This window comes from Heptranchias perlo, chromosome 3 (assembly GCF_035084215.1).
Source record: "Heptranchias perlo isolate sHepPer1 chromosome 3, sHepPer1.hap1, whole genome shotgun sequence".
Classification (NCBI taxonomy): domain Eukaryota; kingdom Metazoa; phylum Chordata; class Chondrichthyes; order Hexanchiformes; family Hexanchidae; genus Heptranchias; species Heptranchias perlo.
The window spans coordinates 20231296-20250308 of NC_090327.1; the positions used below are offsets into that span (position 1 = coordinate 20231296).

Sequence of the window (19013 nt, forward strand, 5' to 3'; positions counted from 1 at the left end):
GTGAAGGTTTGGGTCATGCACATGCAGCATTCACTATTAGTTTCACTACCACACAGTTCATGCTGAAAGAAAACCTATTCACATTTTTTTTTAAAAAAGTGTTATTTTTAATTAATCTGACCAGTTAAATTGCTTACATTTTCTGTCCAATTTAACATGGAAACAACAAACAAACCTGCTCCAGAACTAACATTAACAAATCAATCTGGGGACACAATAAGAATGCAGTGAAGCGGGAACAAGAAAAGACTGATTTTTTTTGTCCAATTCTGTATCTGGACCTCAGACCATTGATCACCTTTTTTCTGCTTCAAATTCAGACATCTCCTTACTGAAGCAGAAATTCATCTGATTCTCTTTCAAATGCTAACTGAACTAGCAATTACTGTATTAAATGGCAGCCTCTCACATAAATTGAAGACTCTAAGGTCTAAGTTTTTGCTTTGGTTGTGCAGACTAATGTGGTTCACCTTTTGGCTTCTATCATCATTGCAAGATAAATGCTTCCAACACTTGAAAGTAATTGTAAACAACAAGCTTCAGCACTTGCTTCTTCAAAAAAAGTTTTGGTAATAAAGGAAATAATTTCAGGAATGTATGTACACACTAAGAATATAGTCATAAAATCTATTCTATTCCCATCCACTGTTTTCTTGGCTCCATACTGTCCTCAAGATGAAAGGGTGAATATTTTGGCAAATAGACAGCCACCAGCATAACTCTATGGTGACTGTCAGGAGACACTTTCCAGGGTAAGGCATCTCCCTGCCAATATTTTTACCCCTGCAATTATGGGCCTCTTCCACAGAAAGACACTTGGTCTTGTAGTCCACTAAAGAACTGACCTATTATGAACGTGAGGCAAAGCTGGCATTTGAACCGTATGACTCCTAATGAGATTCCACTCTCCCACTAGAACCACTGGGCTACTGTTCACATCAATTTTCTGTCCGAATGCCACAATGTTTTAATTTCTGAATACTCACTGGACTCATGTAAATTCCTTGATGGACATCACCGAACTGCCCTTCTCCAATGCAGCGCCCCAGTTCGATTCTCTCCCTCTGTATCTCATAATCCCTGGCTGCAAAGAGTGGAGATAATAAATAGTTATTAATTCCACTGAAGTGACAAATTATTCTTGCATTTTCATTTTTTTTAAATGAGAAAGGGTTACACACTGTATGTGACACACAACTTGACAACTATATTCATCCAACAGGCAGCAAGCAAAATAATCAGACAACGATTAAGAAACAGTTCCATTACCTTCATCTATCCCATAGCTTTCTGCATTGCAATTGGGAGTAGAAGGGGGGGGAAAAAGAAATCAAAAAGCAGTATACATTACAATTTCTGTGGACAAATATGCAACAATGCAATTTATGTAGTATGGTATTGTAATGAATGCTCAGTAGTGGATTAAATCATCAGTTTTTCTGTTCAAATAGCTATAAAAATCTTGAAGAAAATAACCATTTAGTATAAAAATTTATATGTGGAAAAATTCAAATAATCTAATGATAATCAAACAGTGGTATTCTCTCCTCACAAATTGATGGGGCAAAAGATTGGTATTCAGCACCATTGAACATTAAGTAACTCTTGTTTTTTGTTAAATTTATGAAAATGTAGTTAAACTGTGGGCTCGTGCACTGACCAAATAGTATGATAGAGGGAAATGCTTTTTTTGGAATAAAATACAATAAGTAGAAAAAGCAGCAACCATTTATTGCAGACGAAGAAGGAGGACATAAAACAAGGTCACGACATTAAGATTTTATTTTTAGCTCTGGCAATTAACTTTACTAACAGAAAATCTTCCAAATTTGTCAAAAACAACCATGTATTTAAATAAATCTAATCAGCAAATATTAATGGAATGGACACTGCATTAACGTCAATGCTGTAATAATTGCAGAATTTGTGCAAGTGTGCATCCATTTGCATCTCGCTGGCCAGGGGCTGAAGTAACCTGAGATTCCGAGCTGCTGACACACAGGCAAAAGCAACTTTTGAACTGAAGTAACCTGAGCTCAGTCGCTGGCCTGAGCTGGCTGGAACCAGTTTGAATTATCTAAGTTTTGTGAAAGACAAAGGAGATGTGATAAGACACAAGTCCTTATTTAGAAAAGGAGTAATGAGGTAATGCTACCTAAGTCCTTGGGACAGAGCCAATGAAGAGAAGACACAGACTAGGCGAGCAAGCCTGAACCAAAGGGAGAGAGAGACAGCACAGCTTGAAGAGATAAGATTCGGAATAAGAATGAAGAATCTGGGGCGTGGAGCCAGAGCAAAGACTCCGGAGACCAACCATCACGGAAGTGGAAGAACCTACGTCAGGGACGTAGAGACGACGTCGAAAGAGAGAGAGAGAACGGAACGCCTGGCCAGCGTCAGCTCTCCTTTTCGGGTATTATCCTTTATATTCTGTGACCACTCAGGGAGTGTCAGAGAAACCTAGTGGGTGTGCGTTTAGATCCTAGTTTGGGTATAAAACTGTATAACCTGGTGCAAACTGCATGTCTATATCTAACCAGACGTATAAGCTATATGTATATGATCTAATGGCGTGAATAAAGCGAATTTAGAGTTAAGAGAGAATTGACTCTTCTGCTCTTTGTGCTAAGCCAATAACCGTAACAGGTTACCTCCTGTCAACAATCTCTTCCAACAAGAAAACAATGAAGTCTTCTTCGCAATTTGGACCAATGTCCCCCTCCTTTTTTGTGTTTAGGGACTCAGTGATACAGAAAGTTGTAGCACTGTCCTTTCATTTCAGAGATCTGGGGTCAAAGGAGCCAAGGGGAAATAGTGCTGCATCAAGGAAAGCATCAACATTAATTTCAATTGTAACACTGAATAATGAATTTAACCAATTTAGATTGTGGGCACTTGGATTTCCCTTGGTTTGCATGCAAAACTTCAATTACCTTTCTTTATTTTATCAAATTTCTCAAGAAAAAAATGGAGAAGCAACTTCTTTTGCTTCCTGCTTCTATCCATTCAGTAATAGCTGACAAGCACTTCCTGGTGTGCTACACAGCCACCACACACTCAACCTTCCACACCTCCACGACCAAACAGAATGAAGCAGCTGTGAGAAAACTCACTCCTTTCTTTTCAAAATAAAAATTTATCCAGGAAAATAAAAGGTAATTTTACATACATGTCAGGCAAAATAATTTTCCCTCGGTGCACACAATATGAACACATACATTTATTTTTCTCTGCATGAATTATTTTACACCTTGTGTGTGGAACTCTGTTTGCAGGCATTGCTAACCATAATTGCTATCATTGAAGGACAGGCTTGCCTGCCTCCAGGAAAGTCTATTTTGCTGTAATGCTAACGTAGTGTAGAGGTTCTCAGACAGACGTTATCAAGGGGTACGAGGACACATGGGTTTTGTCCCCCAAATCCCAAGATTGCCAGTGCATAGTACCAAAGCATTATCAACCAATGTACTCATGCCACATCAGGGTCCTGAACTCCTGTGCACTATACAACTGACATGAGCGTGGTGTTTGGTCACTGGCAGTGGTCCTCAGGATGTCAGGAGGGGGGATTTGAGCGGGCTACGGGGGGGCAGAGGAAAGAGAGGCGATCGCTGCTTCTGTGGAGTCGAAGGAGTATTCCTTCTCCTGGGATCACAGAATGGGTTTTGTAAACAAAGTTACTTCTAATTTTTTTTTAAACTGACCTGGAGTTGACGGTCATGTGAGCTGCTGAGCAAGGCAGGCCTGATGCCTGCACCCCCTCATCACTGACTAATTTCTGGATATGATTTACTTATTTAAGGGACCTAGCGCCTGTTTTTAGGCATCTGCCTAGGACACTTACAAAAAAAATGGCCCCATAAATTTAGCAGCGAGACCAACACCTGTGCAGATTGGACGTAGGCCGTCTCATTGCCAAACTGGAATGCTTTGCACCCATTTCATGCCTGAAAATTGTGCACAACACATACCAATTTCTACCCCCATGTGCCTTAATTTTCACGTGTCAAGTGGCACTTTATTACTGGCCTATAAAAATCCAGATATACGACATTCCTTTTATATATGAGTATCAAAAAATCAATTAATCAGCATAACTCGCCCGTTACAAATTATGCTGGTTAGCTTTTTTTAAAAAAATACGTTCATGGGATGTGGGCATCCCTGGCAAGGCCAGCATTTATTGCGCATCCCTATGCCTTTGTTAATGTGTTTCTAAGTGTTCACTAATTTCATACTATATTATGGACTCTTGAAGTTTACCCACAATTGAGGCAAGGCAAACCAGCCTATAATTTCAAAGTATGTCCCTTCCTTGAATTAGGGTGTAACGCTAACCAATTATCATTTCCAAACATTTTTTGCAAAATTATGGTTGCTATCTCTGTTATCTTTCTCAACCTCCCTAAGTATTTTGGGATGCTACTAGTTAAGCTCCAAAACACATCCTTATGACAGGTTCAGGGTCTGGTCATAGTGGGGGAGGGACTGCAGTGGTGGAGGGATATTACTCAGAAGGGTTCCCAGCAGTGACCATTGGAAATCTGCAATATTTTAAATAAGTACTTAGCTATATCTTAAATAATACAGGTTTCTCAAAGTTATTGCAGAAGAAATCCTTTTAGGACACCTCCCAACCCCAAGACTGGGTCTTCCCTCCACCACTGATCTCTCCCCCACTGTTGCTGGATTTCCCTCATATCCACGTGTCAGCCGTGGCTCAGTTGGTAGCATTCTTGCCTAGAACGTTGTGGGTTCAAGTCCCACCTCAAAACTGTACGCAGTACTCAAGCTGTGGCCTAACTAGGGTTTTTACAGTCCTAGTATAACCTCCCTGCTCTTATATTCTGTGTTTTGACCAGGGAAAGTATCCCGTATGCCTTCATTAACTATCTTATGAAGTAACAGAGAAGCTTGTTGAGGGTAGTGCGGTTGATGTTGTATGTAGGGACTTTCGAAAGGTATTTGATAAAGTACCACAAAGTAGACTTGTTAGCAAAATTAAAGCACATGGGATTAAAGGGACTGTGGCAACGTGGATACAAAATTGGCTAGGGAACAGAAAGCAGAGTGTAGTGGTGAACGTTTGTTTTTCAGATGGGAGGGAAGTATAAAGTGGTGTTCTCCAGGGATCAGTATTAGGACCACTGTTCTTTTTGATATATATTAATGACCTGGACTTGGGTATAAAGGGTATAATTTCAAAATTTCCAGATGACACTAAACTCGGAATTGTAGTAAACAATGTGGAGGATTGTGATAGACTTCAGGGGGACACAGACAGACTGGTCAAATGGGCAGACACATACACAAATCTTTGAAGGTGGCAGGACAAGTTGAGAAGGCTGTTAAAAAAGCACATGGGATCCTGGGCTTTATTAATATAGGCATAGAGTACAAAAGCAAGGAAGTTATGCTAAACCTTTATAAAACACTGGTTAGGCCTCAGCTGGAATATCGTGTTCAATTCTGGGCACCACACTTTAGGAAGGATGTCAAGGCCTTAGAGAGCGTGCAGAAGAGATTTATTAGAATGGTGCCAGGGATGAGGGATTTCAATTATGTGGAGAGATTGGAGAAGCTGGGGTTGTTCTCCTTAGAACAGAGAAGGTTAAGGGGATATTTGATAGAGGTGTTCAAAATCATGAACGGTTTTGATAGAGTAAATAAGGATAAACTGTTTTCAGTGGCAGAAGGGTCGGGAACCAGAGGACACAGATTTAAGGTGATCGGCAAAAGAGCCAGAGGCGACATGAGGAATCATTTTTTTACGCAGCATGTTACATGCTGGTTACATTACAACTATATATGGGGAAAGAGCAGAGGAATGGGCTAAATGGATAGCTCTTTCAAAGAACCGCACAGGCACAATGGGCTGAATGGCCTCCTCCTGTGCTGTACCTACTATTATACTATGAAACGCCACAAACAACCCTCCGAGCGGTTTGACTTCCGCAAATCCCATTTCAGTTATCTTAGACCTTTGCACCCCTAACGCAATGCCCATGACTGGCTCCCAAATGCCAGCACCACCTTCCCAATACTACAAACTCACATAAACCCTCAAATCCCTATTTCTATTACATGCAGATCCTACAACCTACCACCTATTTACCTGCACAACTTCACTGTCATCTCCCTTTGCGTTTTTTTAATATACAATGAGTTAAAATTAACTATAGTTAAATTAATTTAATAGTAATCATGGATTAAGTTTCCATGCAAATATGTAAATTTGAGCCTGAAAATACCAGTAACACTCCTACTCTGTAACAAAACGCAATTTAACTCATTCAATCACTGTAAATCAATGGCTCAATATGTTATACACTACATAACATAAAATACATACCCACCACTTCACTGTGAGCTACACCACAGGCGTTCAGTTAGCATGTATGTTAAAAAAAAGTAATTTTGTTCACCTCCCCTTTTTATGTGAACTCATTGGTGTGCACTGATCACTGGACCATGAAACCTGAGCTTCAATTAGCCATTGATACTTGCTTCTAATTGGCTGCTGCTAAGCACATGCTTAGTAGGGACAATCAAATGCATGGCCCATGGCCAAGCATGCCGCTCTGAGCACTCCCAGCCCTGGCACCCTCAAGAGTTGGAATAATTAACTGTGCTATTTGAGTAAATTAGGAACAAATAGGACTCAGCAAAATGAATACCAGAAATTTGCTTATATTAAATCTACAGACACCTCTGACTGTGCTAATACATTTCAATTCCTAAGAATTCAAGATTACCAGATAAGGAGACAGTTACTGGAAGAAATACACAGGTAATATTTTTCTTTCTATCCAGGAACAGACTCACAGCAGATCAAATAATTACAGATGAAAATTAAAACTAGAGATACTAAAAATCTGAAATAAAACAGGGAATACTAGAAATCTGAGGAGATCAGCCAGCATCTGAGAGAGTAAAAGAAGCAACCAATAATCCCACCCAAAACATTAACCTCACTTCATCTTTCAGGCACTGACTGACCTACTCTGCTTTTCCGTTATATTTACTTTTAACTTATGGTGGCTCAGGGCTATTGCTTGAGGCAGAAGCAAGCATACAATAATCGCATAGTGTCACTCGGGAGTGGTCTATCACTTTTTTTTCTCCAGAGGGAGTTCTGAACATCAAAACTTTTGATAAATTTTCCAATGGAGTGTGTGGCAACATTGATCTGTCTCAGAAAATACATCAATACTAGTAATTAAAAGAGTAAATAATCTGGTGAACCACTGAGAAGAAGAAAAATAAGGGATTTTTAATTGTTCCATGAAGATGTAATTTTTTCACTTACTTTACTCATGCAGAACATTGTACATAATCTATTCATGGTCAGTCATGTTTAACATTAAATGATGCTGTAATTCAATACCTCAAAATAGAACTGACAGTATATATTATGGAAAACAATACCTACCAAAATTTAGTTAACAACTGTAGTCAAATCTACTCTCATGCTTCATATAATCTGAACTACTCAATTACATTAGTCATAAACGGCTTCCAAGCATCCATTATTCATTCATCACTGACCACTGTGAATCTCGGATGAATCACTGGAGAACTTCATTTATGCTCAGTTCTCCCATGATCAATACTCTGTATTACTTCAATACCACAGTACTAGTCACACAACAATGGTCTTTCATATTTTAAGGAACTGTGTCCAGAGAAAAAAATATGGAACAGAATAAAGGAAACAAATAGCAAGCACTTTGTTTACTTTGGACCTTGAAAAGAAACAAATGTTAACAATTTACTAAACGCCATTGCATTAAGTATTAACAAAACTAACTAGCTGCGAGTAATTTCATTTAAACCACACAAGTTTCAAGAAGTACGCCATAAAAGAAGAAAACAGATTCCTGAAGATTTAGCTTTAGAACAAGTGACTATTAAAATGAATGGCACTTTCTGTACAACAGCCATGCAAATATTCCTAAACAATGTCCGAAACTATTTTTCAGCAAGTTATGTTTTTCTCCACTGTCAATCCAGCCAGCATTTGGACATCAGCTATCGCTGAATGCCTCAGATGAGACACACACTTGTACAAACTTGATGCTTATGCAAATGTTTATAATTTGACGACATCTAGATCTGGGCCACATATATCTATTGCACAAGAGTGAATGTACTTACTGGAGGGCATGGTATATGTGTCCTCTTCATCTATGATCTCTGCGTAGTCATCGGTTTCTGCAAGTGAAGAACCACGCATTTTAGCTGTGTTTGCTCAAGGCACGAACCGTTCCTAATTAAACTTAGACACACAGCATAAGGAAGGCATTAGAAGATGAACATCCCCTTTGCTTTTAGACACAGCTGAAGCCCACGCTTTTTTACTCTTAGGTTTCACACAACCCCTATTACAGAAAGTGACGTCTGCAGACAGCTAAGCATGCCAACCCATTTCTGGAGAAGATTACATCATCCAATCACAAGTACAGCCTTGCCTCTCAGAAAAGGGAAGAACAGCAAGCAGGGGGATGACCCCTGATGGGATAAAAAATAAATCTTTAATAAAATAGGAAATCACTGACCTATGTCTGAAACACACTGAAGTTTAATTAAGGAAACTCAGCATACAAGGTCTGCATGCCACGACAAGCTCAAAAATTGCAAAACCCTTTCTGCTGGCCCCCTGTGATTTACATAAAATGTCAAGGCTCTATCTGGCCAAGGTTATTATCCAGCAGTACAGCACAAGGGAAAACAAAGGTGGTCTTTGCCCAGAATTCATTTCTGATTACTTCCCACACATTGAAATTTCTGGCACTTTGCCTTGTAACTATAGCAAAGAAAAAGTATTTTGCTCAGAATATTCATGGTAGTTAAATGTAATGTAACTTTAAAAAAATGTTTGCATGGGTTTCCTCAGAAACCAGATTTTTAAAATATACACTGTGTAGTGTTTCAAGCTTTCAGTAAATACATTTATTCCCCCCCAAAAATGAAGTACAAAATCTGTCACTTGATGTGCCTCAACAACTTGCACTTATATAGCTCTTTCAATGTAATAAAATGTCCCAGAGCACTTGAGTCAAAAATAATCAGACTCAGTGAGTAGGATGGCAAGTTAGGGGTGGAGAAATGGCATGAGTTTGGGGTAGTAACCAAAAACAAGATTAAAGAAGTAGTTTTTGAGGAGAGGGGTAGCAAAGCAAGGCTAGAGTGGTTTAAGAAGAGTGTTCCAAAAAATGCAACCGAAATGGCCGATGGCTCTGCAGTCGAAAATGGAGAGAAGAGAGAATGCAAAGTGCGGCTAGAGTTGGAAGTGCAGATGGAATATACAGGAACAGAATCTGAATGAGGTGGTAGTGCTGGAAGGGGTGAGGCCAATGAAGGATTTGCAGACAAGGACAAGGATTTTGAAATGCATGCGTCAAGTGATAGGGAGCCAATGAAGGCTGGTGAGCACAGGGGCAATTGGACAGCCCGACAGTGCAGGACGGGATGCGGGTGGTGGAGTTTTGGATGAGTTACAATTTCATGAAGGGCAGGACCTGGATGTCTGGCAAGGAGAGCTCTGGAGTAACCGAGTCTGTAAACGACAAAGATGTGGATGAGACATGGGATCAGAGGCAGCAATTTTGCAGAGGTGGAATAGGTGATGTCTAGGATGGAGTGTTTAAAGTTCATCACAGGATCAAAGATAACGAGGTTGCGCACCATTGTGCTCTGTCTGAGGCTGCTACGATATGTAGTTTTAAAGTGGGAGCTCAGCAGGATGCTTTTGGTCTTGCCAATGCTGTATTGAACAAGAAAAAGGGTGGGACTCCCAAATCTAGAGCCTCTGGATGTCAAGGAGCATGAGGGTAGGATAAGGCAAAAAAGGGAAGCTTATATCCGATACCGAGAGTGCAATACTGCAGAAAGCCTAGAGTATAGAAAGTGCGGGGTGAAATTAAAAAGGAAATTAGGAAAGCAAAGAGATGATATGAGAAAATACTGGCAAGTAAAATCAAGGAAAACCCAAGGATGTTTTATAAATACATAAAGAGCAAGAGGATAACTTAAGGAAAGAGTACGGCCTACTAGAGAACAAAACGGTAAACTGTGTGTGGAGGCAGAAGATGTGGGTACGGTTCTTAATGAATACTTTGCATCTGTCTTCACAAAAGAGGGGGATGATGCAGACATTATAGGTAAGGAGGAGCAATGTGAAATATTGGATGGGATAAACATAGTGAGAGAGGAAACATTAGGGGGATGAGCATCTTTGAAAGTAGGTAAATCACCAGGCCCGGATGAAATGTATCCCAGGCTGTTAAGAGAAGCAAGGGAGGAAATAGTGGAGGCTCTGACCATCATTTCCTAATCCTCTCTGGCTACAGGCATGGTGCCAGAGGATTGCTAACGTTGTACCGTTGTTTAAAAAGGGAGAAAGGGATAGACCGAGTAATTACAGGCCAGTCAGCCTAACCTCGGTGGCGGGCAAATTACTGGAGACAATTCTGAGGGACAGTATTAATCGTCATTTAGAAACACACGGATTAATCAAGGACAGTCAGCATGGATTTGTTAAAGGAAGGTCGTGCCTGGCTAACTTGATTCAATTTTTTGAGGAGGCAACAAGGAGGGTCGATGAAGGTAGTGCGTTTGATGCAGTCTACATGGATTTTAGCAAGGCTTTTGACAAGGTCCCATCTGGCAGACTGGTCAGAAAAGTAAAAGCCCATGGGATCCAAGGGGAAGTGGCAAGTTGGATCCAAAACTGGCTCAGTGGCAGGAAGCAAGGGGTAATGGTCGACGGGTATTCTTGTGACTGGAAGGCTGTTTCCAGTGGGGTTCCGCAGGGCTCAGTACTAGGTCCCTTGCTTTTTATGGTGTATATCAATGATTTAGACTTAAATGTAGAGGACATGATTAAGAAGCCTGCAGATGTTACAAAAATTGGCCGTGTAGTTGAAAGTGAGGAAGAAAGCTACAGACTGCAGGAAGATATCAATGGACTGGTCAGGTGGGCAGAAAAGTGGCAAATGGAATTCAATCTGGAGAAGTGTGAGGTAATGCATTTGGGGAGGGCAAACAAGGCAAGGGAATATACAAAAAAATGGGAGTATACTGAGAGGTGTAAAGAAACAGAGGGACCTTGGAGTGCATGTCCATAGATCCCTGAAGGTAGCAGGACAGGTAGATGAGGTGGTTAAGAAAGCATACGGGATGCTTTCTTTCATTAGCTGAGGCACAGAACATAAGAGCAGCGAGGTCATGCTAGAATTGTATAAAACACTAGTTAGGCCACAGCTAGAGTACTGCGTACAATTCTGGTCACCACATTACAGGAAAGATGTGATTGCACTAGAGAGGGTACAGAGGAGATTTACGAGGATGTGGCCAGGACTGGAGAATTTTAGCTATGGGGAAAGATTGGATAGGCTGGGGTTGTTTTCTTTGGAACAGAGGAGGCTGAAGGGAGATTTAATTGAGTTTGATAAAATTATAGGGGCCTAGATAGAGTGGATAGGAAGGACCTATTTCCCTTAGCAGAGAGGTCAATAAGCAGGGGGCATAGATTTAAAGTGATTGGTAGAAGGATTAGAGGGGCGCTGAGGAGACATTTTTTCATCCAGAGGGCGGTGGGGGTCTGGAACTCACTGCCTGAAAGGGTGGTAGAGGCAGAAACCCTCATCGCATTTAAAAAGTACTTGGATATGCACTTGAAGTGCTGCAATCTACAAGGCTACGGACCAAGAGCTGGAAAGTGGGATTAAGCTGGATAGCTCTTTATCGGCCAGCACAGACAGGATGGGCCAAATGGCCTCCTTCTGTGCCATAAATTTCTATGATTCTATGATTACAGTAGGAACTGAGCAGGATGGTTTTGGACTTGCCAATGCTGCATTGAACAAAGTTCTTACTCAACCAGAATTGAATATTGACTATGTAGCGTTGGTGGTGGGGAACTCATCAGTGGTGCCACAGAGGTACAGCATATATGTCACAGATAACTCCATAACAATCAATGATGTTGCAAAAGGCAGTATGGAAAAATGAAAAGAAATATTAAGGCCTGGGGGTACATCTGATGAAACCATTCAGGGTGGGAGAAGAAACTGCGCTGACTGCATGGGACATGTAGGATGGAACTAAGCTAGGGCAGTCCAGAGAGGATGGATGGTGGAGAATAGGTGACTGTGTTGAACAATCCAGAGAGATCAAGGAGAATAAAGAGGGATAGTGCACCATGGTCACAGTAAAAGATGTCATTTGTGACTCTGACCAGGGCAATTTTGATGCTGTGAGCAGGGCAGAACCCAAATTGAAGGGAGTCAAAGAGAGAGTGATAGGAGAGGTAAGTACTGAGTTAAGTGGTGACAACATGTAAGTGCTTTGGAGAGGATGAGGTGGTTGGAGATAGGGTAGCAGTTGGAAAGGCCAGAGGGATCAAGTCTGGGTGCTTTGAGGAGACCGATGACAACGGCAGTCTTGAAAGGTGGGAGAGAGTGCACAGCTTGAAGAGGAGGAGCTATTAATGATGTCTAGGGTGTAGTTGTGTAAAAAGGAGTTGATTGGGGGAAATGGTGCAAAAGATGGGTCTCATGGAGATGAGATAAGCTTTGTGATGGCCTGGGGAAAATAGGGGAAGTGATTATGGGGTGAGGGCAAAAGCATGGAATACAGAATGGAGAGTGAGAGAGAATGAGGCAGTTGAAGCAGCCGTGTGGTGGCCTTAATCTCAAAAATATTGGGAAATGAAGTAACTAAATTTGAATGTACAACTACTGGTCAGATTTTTCTAATGCTTTGTGTTCATTGCCTTTATTCTCATTACATTAATACCAGATTTAGAGATGTTCTCAACCTAGCAACGCCCCCTCAAAAATCCTGATACTCATGTGCTTGACTTGAGGTCCAGTGCTCCATTCTAAAATAGTGTAAATTTATAATGCACTAATTCAGAGGCTTGGACCAGAAAGTCATGCAAAACGATTAAAAAGGTCCCAGTAATCTACGTGGCTCAAGGCTCTTGTGTGAGCACCACCGATACATATAAAGACATTCTGTGTTAAGCTTGCATGTGAAGTTAGTAAAATATTTTTAAAGGGATGTGAAACTCTACCTGCTCAACAGTTTGTTCCAGCTACAGCAACCTGAATGATTTTTACTACAGTGGTAACTTTCCAGCAATTAAACATATTGAAATGTTTAACAGACATCAACTATCAATTCTACATACTATACTTTATTATTCATTTTATTTGCACAGTAATGGATTAAGATTTAAAAATTCACATTGAAAAATTACAAAATTGTTACTCAAGTTAACACTCTTGTGCAGCGAGTGACTTAAAAATGAGCTACGAAACCCACAGATCTGTAAATTCCTCCTCTGTCTCCCCCCACCTTATTTAAAAAAAATAAAATACAGGAGGTAAAAATTCTTACCAGATGCAGCTAACTAAAAAGTGGTTACTAAGGACAATTATGAAAATTTTACAATTATAACAAAGGTTTTGACACATGCAACATTTACATAACAGGTGGGCAATTCAGTGGGCTTGGCTAATCAGAAACATTTTGCAGAATTAGCCACAGGGGTTTGATAAATTTAAATTGAAATAAAAGTAGCTGACACAAAGATTGTCAGTCTAACAGCTGCAAAGTTTTGTATAAACTGTTGTTTGTGCTAATTATCCCTACTGACATCATAACTTTTCAACTTCCAAAAAAACAAGAGCAGTTGTTATTAATTTCCAACAAGTCTTCTGATGGTTAGAACAGAGAACATTTACTTCGCTCACTCATGCCATAATATCAAGACTCCAGTGCAATAGGGCTATGCACTATAATCTAATCTTACTATCACCTGACTCATAAATTAAACAGCTCATAAAGAAGTGTCACTGTACTGTGCAGTTCTAACAAAATTTGAAAAAACTATTTGGAACTCTGTCCACAAGTCAACTTCATCCCACCACTGGACCTCAGACCTTTAACTTTACTCTCTCATATCATCTCCTCCCTGTTCTGTTTATGACCAGGACACAGCTCTTCTAATCTCTGCCGATGTAACCCGAATTCCCTCTGCGTTCATTGGTGCGAGCATTTTGCCTGCCACTTCAGATCTGAGCCCATTACTTGTATTTTCTTTTGATTTTTTGGCCTTTCTCAAGCCTTTCTTTGCTGTCTCCTCCCATTACTGTTACCCATTCATGCCACCTTTCATTTCTCCCCTCGCTAGTATTTTGCTCCCCAGTCCTTACCTTAAGCCATCACTACTCCTCTGCCTTTCTACTCTCTTTCTGCCGTTACAGGGTTGAATCCCTCTTGGATAATCCCACAGATACTCTCTGTGTCTCTCTAAGAATTCTCCAAAAGGCCCATTGAAGCATCTGTCACTGCCCCCTGCAATCCTAACTGCCCCATCTTTCTCTTGCACTGACCTTCCTGCCCAGCTGCATCGCATCCGGCAGATGGTACACACTGCTCTAGTAGCCACAGCATATATATGGCTGGTCCAGATAAGTTTCTGATCTCCAACAAGACTGGGCCTAACCAGCCAACCTTGACATTAGTCACTGCCAGGCACTTGTGTGGCATGAATATTATTTGCCACATATCAGCCCAAGCCTGGATGTTGACCAGGTCTTGCTGTGCGCGGGCATGGGCTGCTTCATTATTTGAGGAATTGCGAGTGGAGCTGAATCCTGTGCAATCAGCACACAGCCCCACTTCTGACCTTATGATGTAGGAAAGGTTAATGATGAAACAGTTGAAGATAATTGGGCCTAGGTCGCTGACCTAAGGAATTCCTGCAGCGATGCCCTGGGACTGAGATGATTGGACTCCAACATTATAACCGGGATGTTGTCAAGGTCTGTACCTTTGTTGTATTTAGTGCACTCAGCCATTTCTTGATATCACGTGGAGTGAATCGAATTGGCTGAAAACTGGTATCTGATGGTGGGGACTTTAGGAGGAGGCAAAGAAGGATCATCCACTTGGCACTTCTGGCTGAAGATGGTTGCGAATGCCTCAGCCTTGTATTGTGCATTCATGTGCTCGGCACCGCCATCATGGAGGACGGGGATAATCAAGAAGCCTCCTCCTCCTATTAGTTGCTTATTTGTCCTCTACCATTTGCAGTTGGATGTGGCAAGACTGCAGAGCTTTGACCTGATCTTTTGGTTGTGGGATTGCTTGGCTCTATCTCTGAGCTCCTCCAATTCTTACTTCTTGCGCATCCCAGATTTTAATCGCTCCACCATTGGCGGCCTTGCCTTCTGTTGCCTGGGCCCTAAGCTCCAGAATTCCCTCCCTAAACCTCTCTCTCCTCCTTTAAGACACTCCTTAAAACCTACCTCATTGACCAAGCTTTTGGTCACCAGTCCTAATATCTCCTTATGTGGCTTGGTGTCAAATTTTGTTTGATAATCACTCCGGTGAAGCGCCTTGGGACGTTTTACTATGTTAAAGGTGCTATATAAATGCAAGTTGTTGTTGTTATAGCATGCATGTAGTCCTGTGTTATAGCTTCACCAGGTTAGCACCTCATTTTCAGGTACGCCTGGCAATGCTAGATTCTCATTGAACCAGGGTTGGTCATCTGACTTGATAGTGATGGGAGGAGTGAGCGATATGAAAGGCCATGAGATTAGATTGAAGTGGAATACAATTGTACTGCTGCTAATGGCCCACGCCTCATGAATGCCCAGTTTTGAGCTGCTAGATCTGATCTTAATCTATCCCACTTAGCTCGGTGGTGGTGCCACACAACACTGTTTAAACAAAAATAAATAGAAATAGACAGGTAAAAATAGTGATCAATGATCACTGGGCATGACAACTTACAACACTGTAACAGTGCATGTCTAACCTGGGTACTTAGTGGCATGCCATGACAACAACATGTCGCAATGCATCACCCAATGAGAGTGGGTACTAAACTGCTTCGATACAGCAAGCAGTTACGTGATTCTTTTAAAAATTACATAAACACCCCTACCGTAAGGCTTACTTACATGTTGACACATAACCTACTTGCATTAAGCTCTAACTGTGTCATTTGTGTGAATGAAAGGAAGAATGTTCTGGACAAAACAAAATGTCTCTGCAGTCCCGCTGAAGGGAAGAGCTCAGATGTATGGACGTGGACTCAGGACAATTTGAAGGAACCACTGTGTCATTGCCAGGGTACCAGCGTCATTGCCAGGTACCAGCATCATTCAGGCTAACTGTACATCAATTTTGGTCCTCCCAGCTGTCCATTGGGCCTCACCTCTCCAGACCTCACACCCCAGCCTTTTGGTGCACCCCACTATTTGAGAACCATTTTTCTATTTAATGACTGCATGCAATATTGTAAACGTGGTTATGACTTATTTTGTTGGAATAGTGCCCTGCTCATTAATAAATCCATAGCTGGAACAAATTTCAAACTTGTGCAGTCCAACTTGTTTTCGTGATCACTTTATTGCAAAGGTTACTCCTTACTCTCAAGATTTCTCCTTTGATACATATGGAACATAATTTTTTCATGCATTCAAAGCCTCTCTGTATTGGTTCTGCGTCTAATAATTATACGTTGTGAAAGAACATCAAGTCACATAATCCCACAGAGTTTCTTTCAAATGTTTTGATGAATTTTAGGCATCTAATGTCAGCAACAAGCACTCGCATGTCAAGTAAGCATAGATAAATGTGAAGTAAAGCTTATGTTACTGCAAAAATATGCCACAACCTCAGGAAAAAAAACCCCATTGTGCTATTGTGACAACATATTTTCCACACCAAATACCCTTGAACCTCAATGAGATTGCCAATTTAGTGCCAAACATGCAACAATTTTGTACTGAGCCTACTAGGAACTGGGTCAAGATTGCTCAAACTCACCTTGGTTTCACTGTTACATTAAAAAAAAAATCACTGATGACCCTTACAGCCAACAGACCAAGGAGACCTGCATCTGACCAGCCTGGGCTGGATTGAAAACCAAGTCCCTGAATTGAAAGGACAGAGTGCAACTCACTATGGCACCCAATGCTCCATTATTTAGTTTATTTCATTTTGTGGCACTTCAAAAGTGATCAGGACCTGAGAAAAATAAACACTAAATCTGCTTCCAAATTCTCTTTAATTACTCAATATTGTGAAGCAAAAATTGTTGTACCAATTTACTTTTGGAGCTGTCAGATTTACAGCTATAGCTCCTAGCATAAGCTCATGTTAGATTGGAACCTGTGAACCTAGTCATAGCCAGATTGCCAACGAACAGCTATAAATCTAAACCAAAGAAAGTGTATTAATTTAGCTCAATAATTAATTACAATTAGGAGCGATTTCATTCCTCCTCCCAGTTAAGGCATTATTTTGATAAATACTTAAAGTTAAGTGAATAAAACGGTGAGGGTATACATTATAGCTCCATTCCATGATGGCCATGATTACGTACAGCGGCCAGATCTTATTTACCGATGTCAGAAAGAATCCGTTAGCCACAGTGTTAATTTTCATTAAGGCATAATTTCATATGAATGGCACAGCATGCTAGAATGCTTGAGTCATTGATGGTAATATTTGGAGGGACCATGCCTGTGCTCCCTGTGCAATGAGTTCCTGATTTCAACTGTGTTGTTGTGGAAAGATATTGCACAGAGACCAGACATCCCCCCAGGAGAAGGGAAAAGATGAACGGCTGTCCTAGGTTGCTCTCTCACACCCCCAATAGCTAGCTGCAAAGTACTATTGTCAGAAAACTGACAGAAAAATCATCCTCCTGACTATCCCCAAAATATGGTGCAAGGGAAATCAGAGCGAAAATAACATAACTAATGGCAAAAAAGCATTCAAACAATACTACAGCATTTTTTTCGTAGCAGCATTTACATTAAGATAGCAGTTAGTACATTTTATAGTCATTGATTTACATGCAAAGAATGAGAATTTTGATAGAACATGCAGTTTTTAAAAAGAGACTGCTTAAGAATAGTCTGCTGGGTGATACAAATGGACAAGTTGGACTGTACATTTTCCTAACATCATAAACTAAAACCAAAAGCAGCTTCTAAAACATGAATTAATGTTGTTAGCAAGTTTGAATTCTTTGTAATTTTAATTTTAAACATAACCATTACCGTCCCCACTAATTTCATCTGTGAATCCAGGCAGCAAGAGAGAAAGAGAGAAACAAGGAGGGGAAAAAAGTGGAAAAATTGCATTATTATCAGAGGCAAGGAACAAAAGGCATTGATCAACCTTCAGGAACATGTAGGTCAGAAAATGAAAGAAAATGTGAATTACATGGGATTGTTAGAATAAATGAAAACTAACTAAATTAAGGTTTGGTTTAAAAACAAGATTTATAAATCCTATAAAACTCCAAGTTAGTGTTTCCTTTTCCCACCCTTAAATTTGGGATGAATTATCGAAGCTATTAACACTGGAAATTAAACCAATTTCCACACTTGACACCATTTGTCAACATCACCCACTCCCTCTTCAAGTACAGCTTGTCCAGATACAGAGTAAATCTCACTCTACTCTGCCCATCAATATGGTTAACAGTAAGAAAAACCTTGCTGTGTCAGGGTGTTTAATATTCCTGTCAACCAGCTATGTACTATGGATTCATGCCCACCAGGCTGACAAAACTGAAACCCATTTCACTTGGGACCCAGAAGCCAGCAGAGGGGACTTTCAACCCTCTAATTCGGGCTGGAATCAGACCCAAGTTTTGAACTACAGCAGTGTGTTGAGTATGCTGCCCAGTTCCCTCATGGGAGTAGTCTGATGCATTATGCAGTATCTAGGCTCAAGTCTGCAGAGGGTAAAGGAAAACGAGAGGTATGTTGCCATGGGTTTCTCTTACGTACTCTGTTGTCACCCCAAAAGCAGCATTGGCAGAAACTTTGGAGGGCCTGGGGGACGAGCAGGAAGGAAACCAGATACTTAATTAGCAGTAATCATTAGATAAACTTTGCAATGTGCAGCAACATTTGTCCATACAGCCCTTATACTTGAGATAATGAGAAACTATTCACAGACACTGTGTT

The 19013-nt window shown here is 40.8% G+C and overlaps 1 protein-coding gene across 7 annotated transcripts in view; it reads right to left on the reverse strand.

Annotated features, from left to right (window-relative positions):
- The window catches only part of LOC137310916 (focal adhesion kinase 1), a 585674-nt gene that overhangs the window by 140003 nt on the left and 426658 nt on the right, over nucleotides 1–19013 (reverse strand). For 6 of the 7 annotated variants that reach the window (XM_067978464.1, XM_067978455.1, XM_067978457.1 and 3 more), the window contains 2 exons: nucleotides 8158–8214; nucleotides 987–1084 (listed from right to left, as the gene is read on the reverse strand). In XM_067978464.1, the coding sequence (XP_067834565.1) occupies nucleotides 987–1084; nucleotides 8158–8214 (155 nt within the window). Of the gene's footprint in view, nucleotides 1–986; nucleotides 1085–8157; nucleotides 8215–18095; nucleotides 18114–19013 lie in introns of all 7 variants that reach the window. The other variant, XM_067978467.1, reaches the window with a different exon arrangement.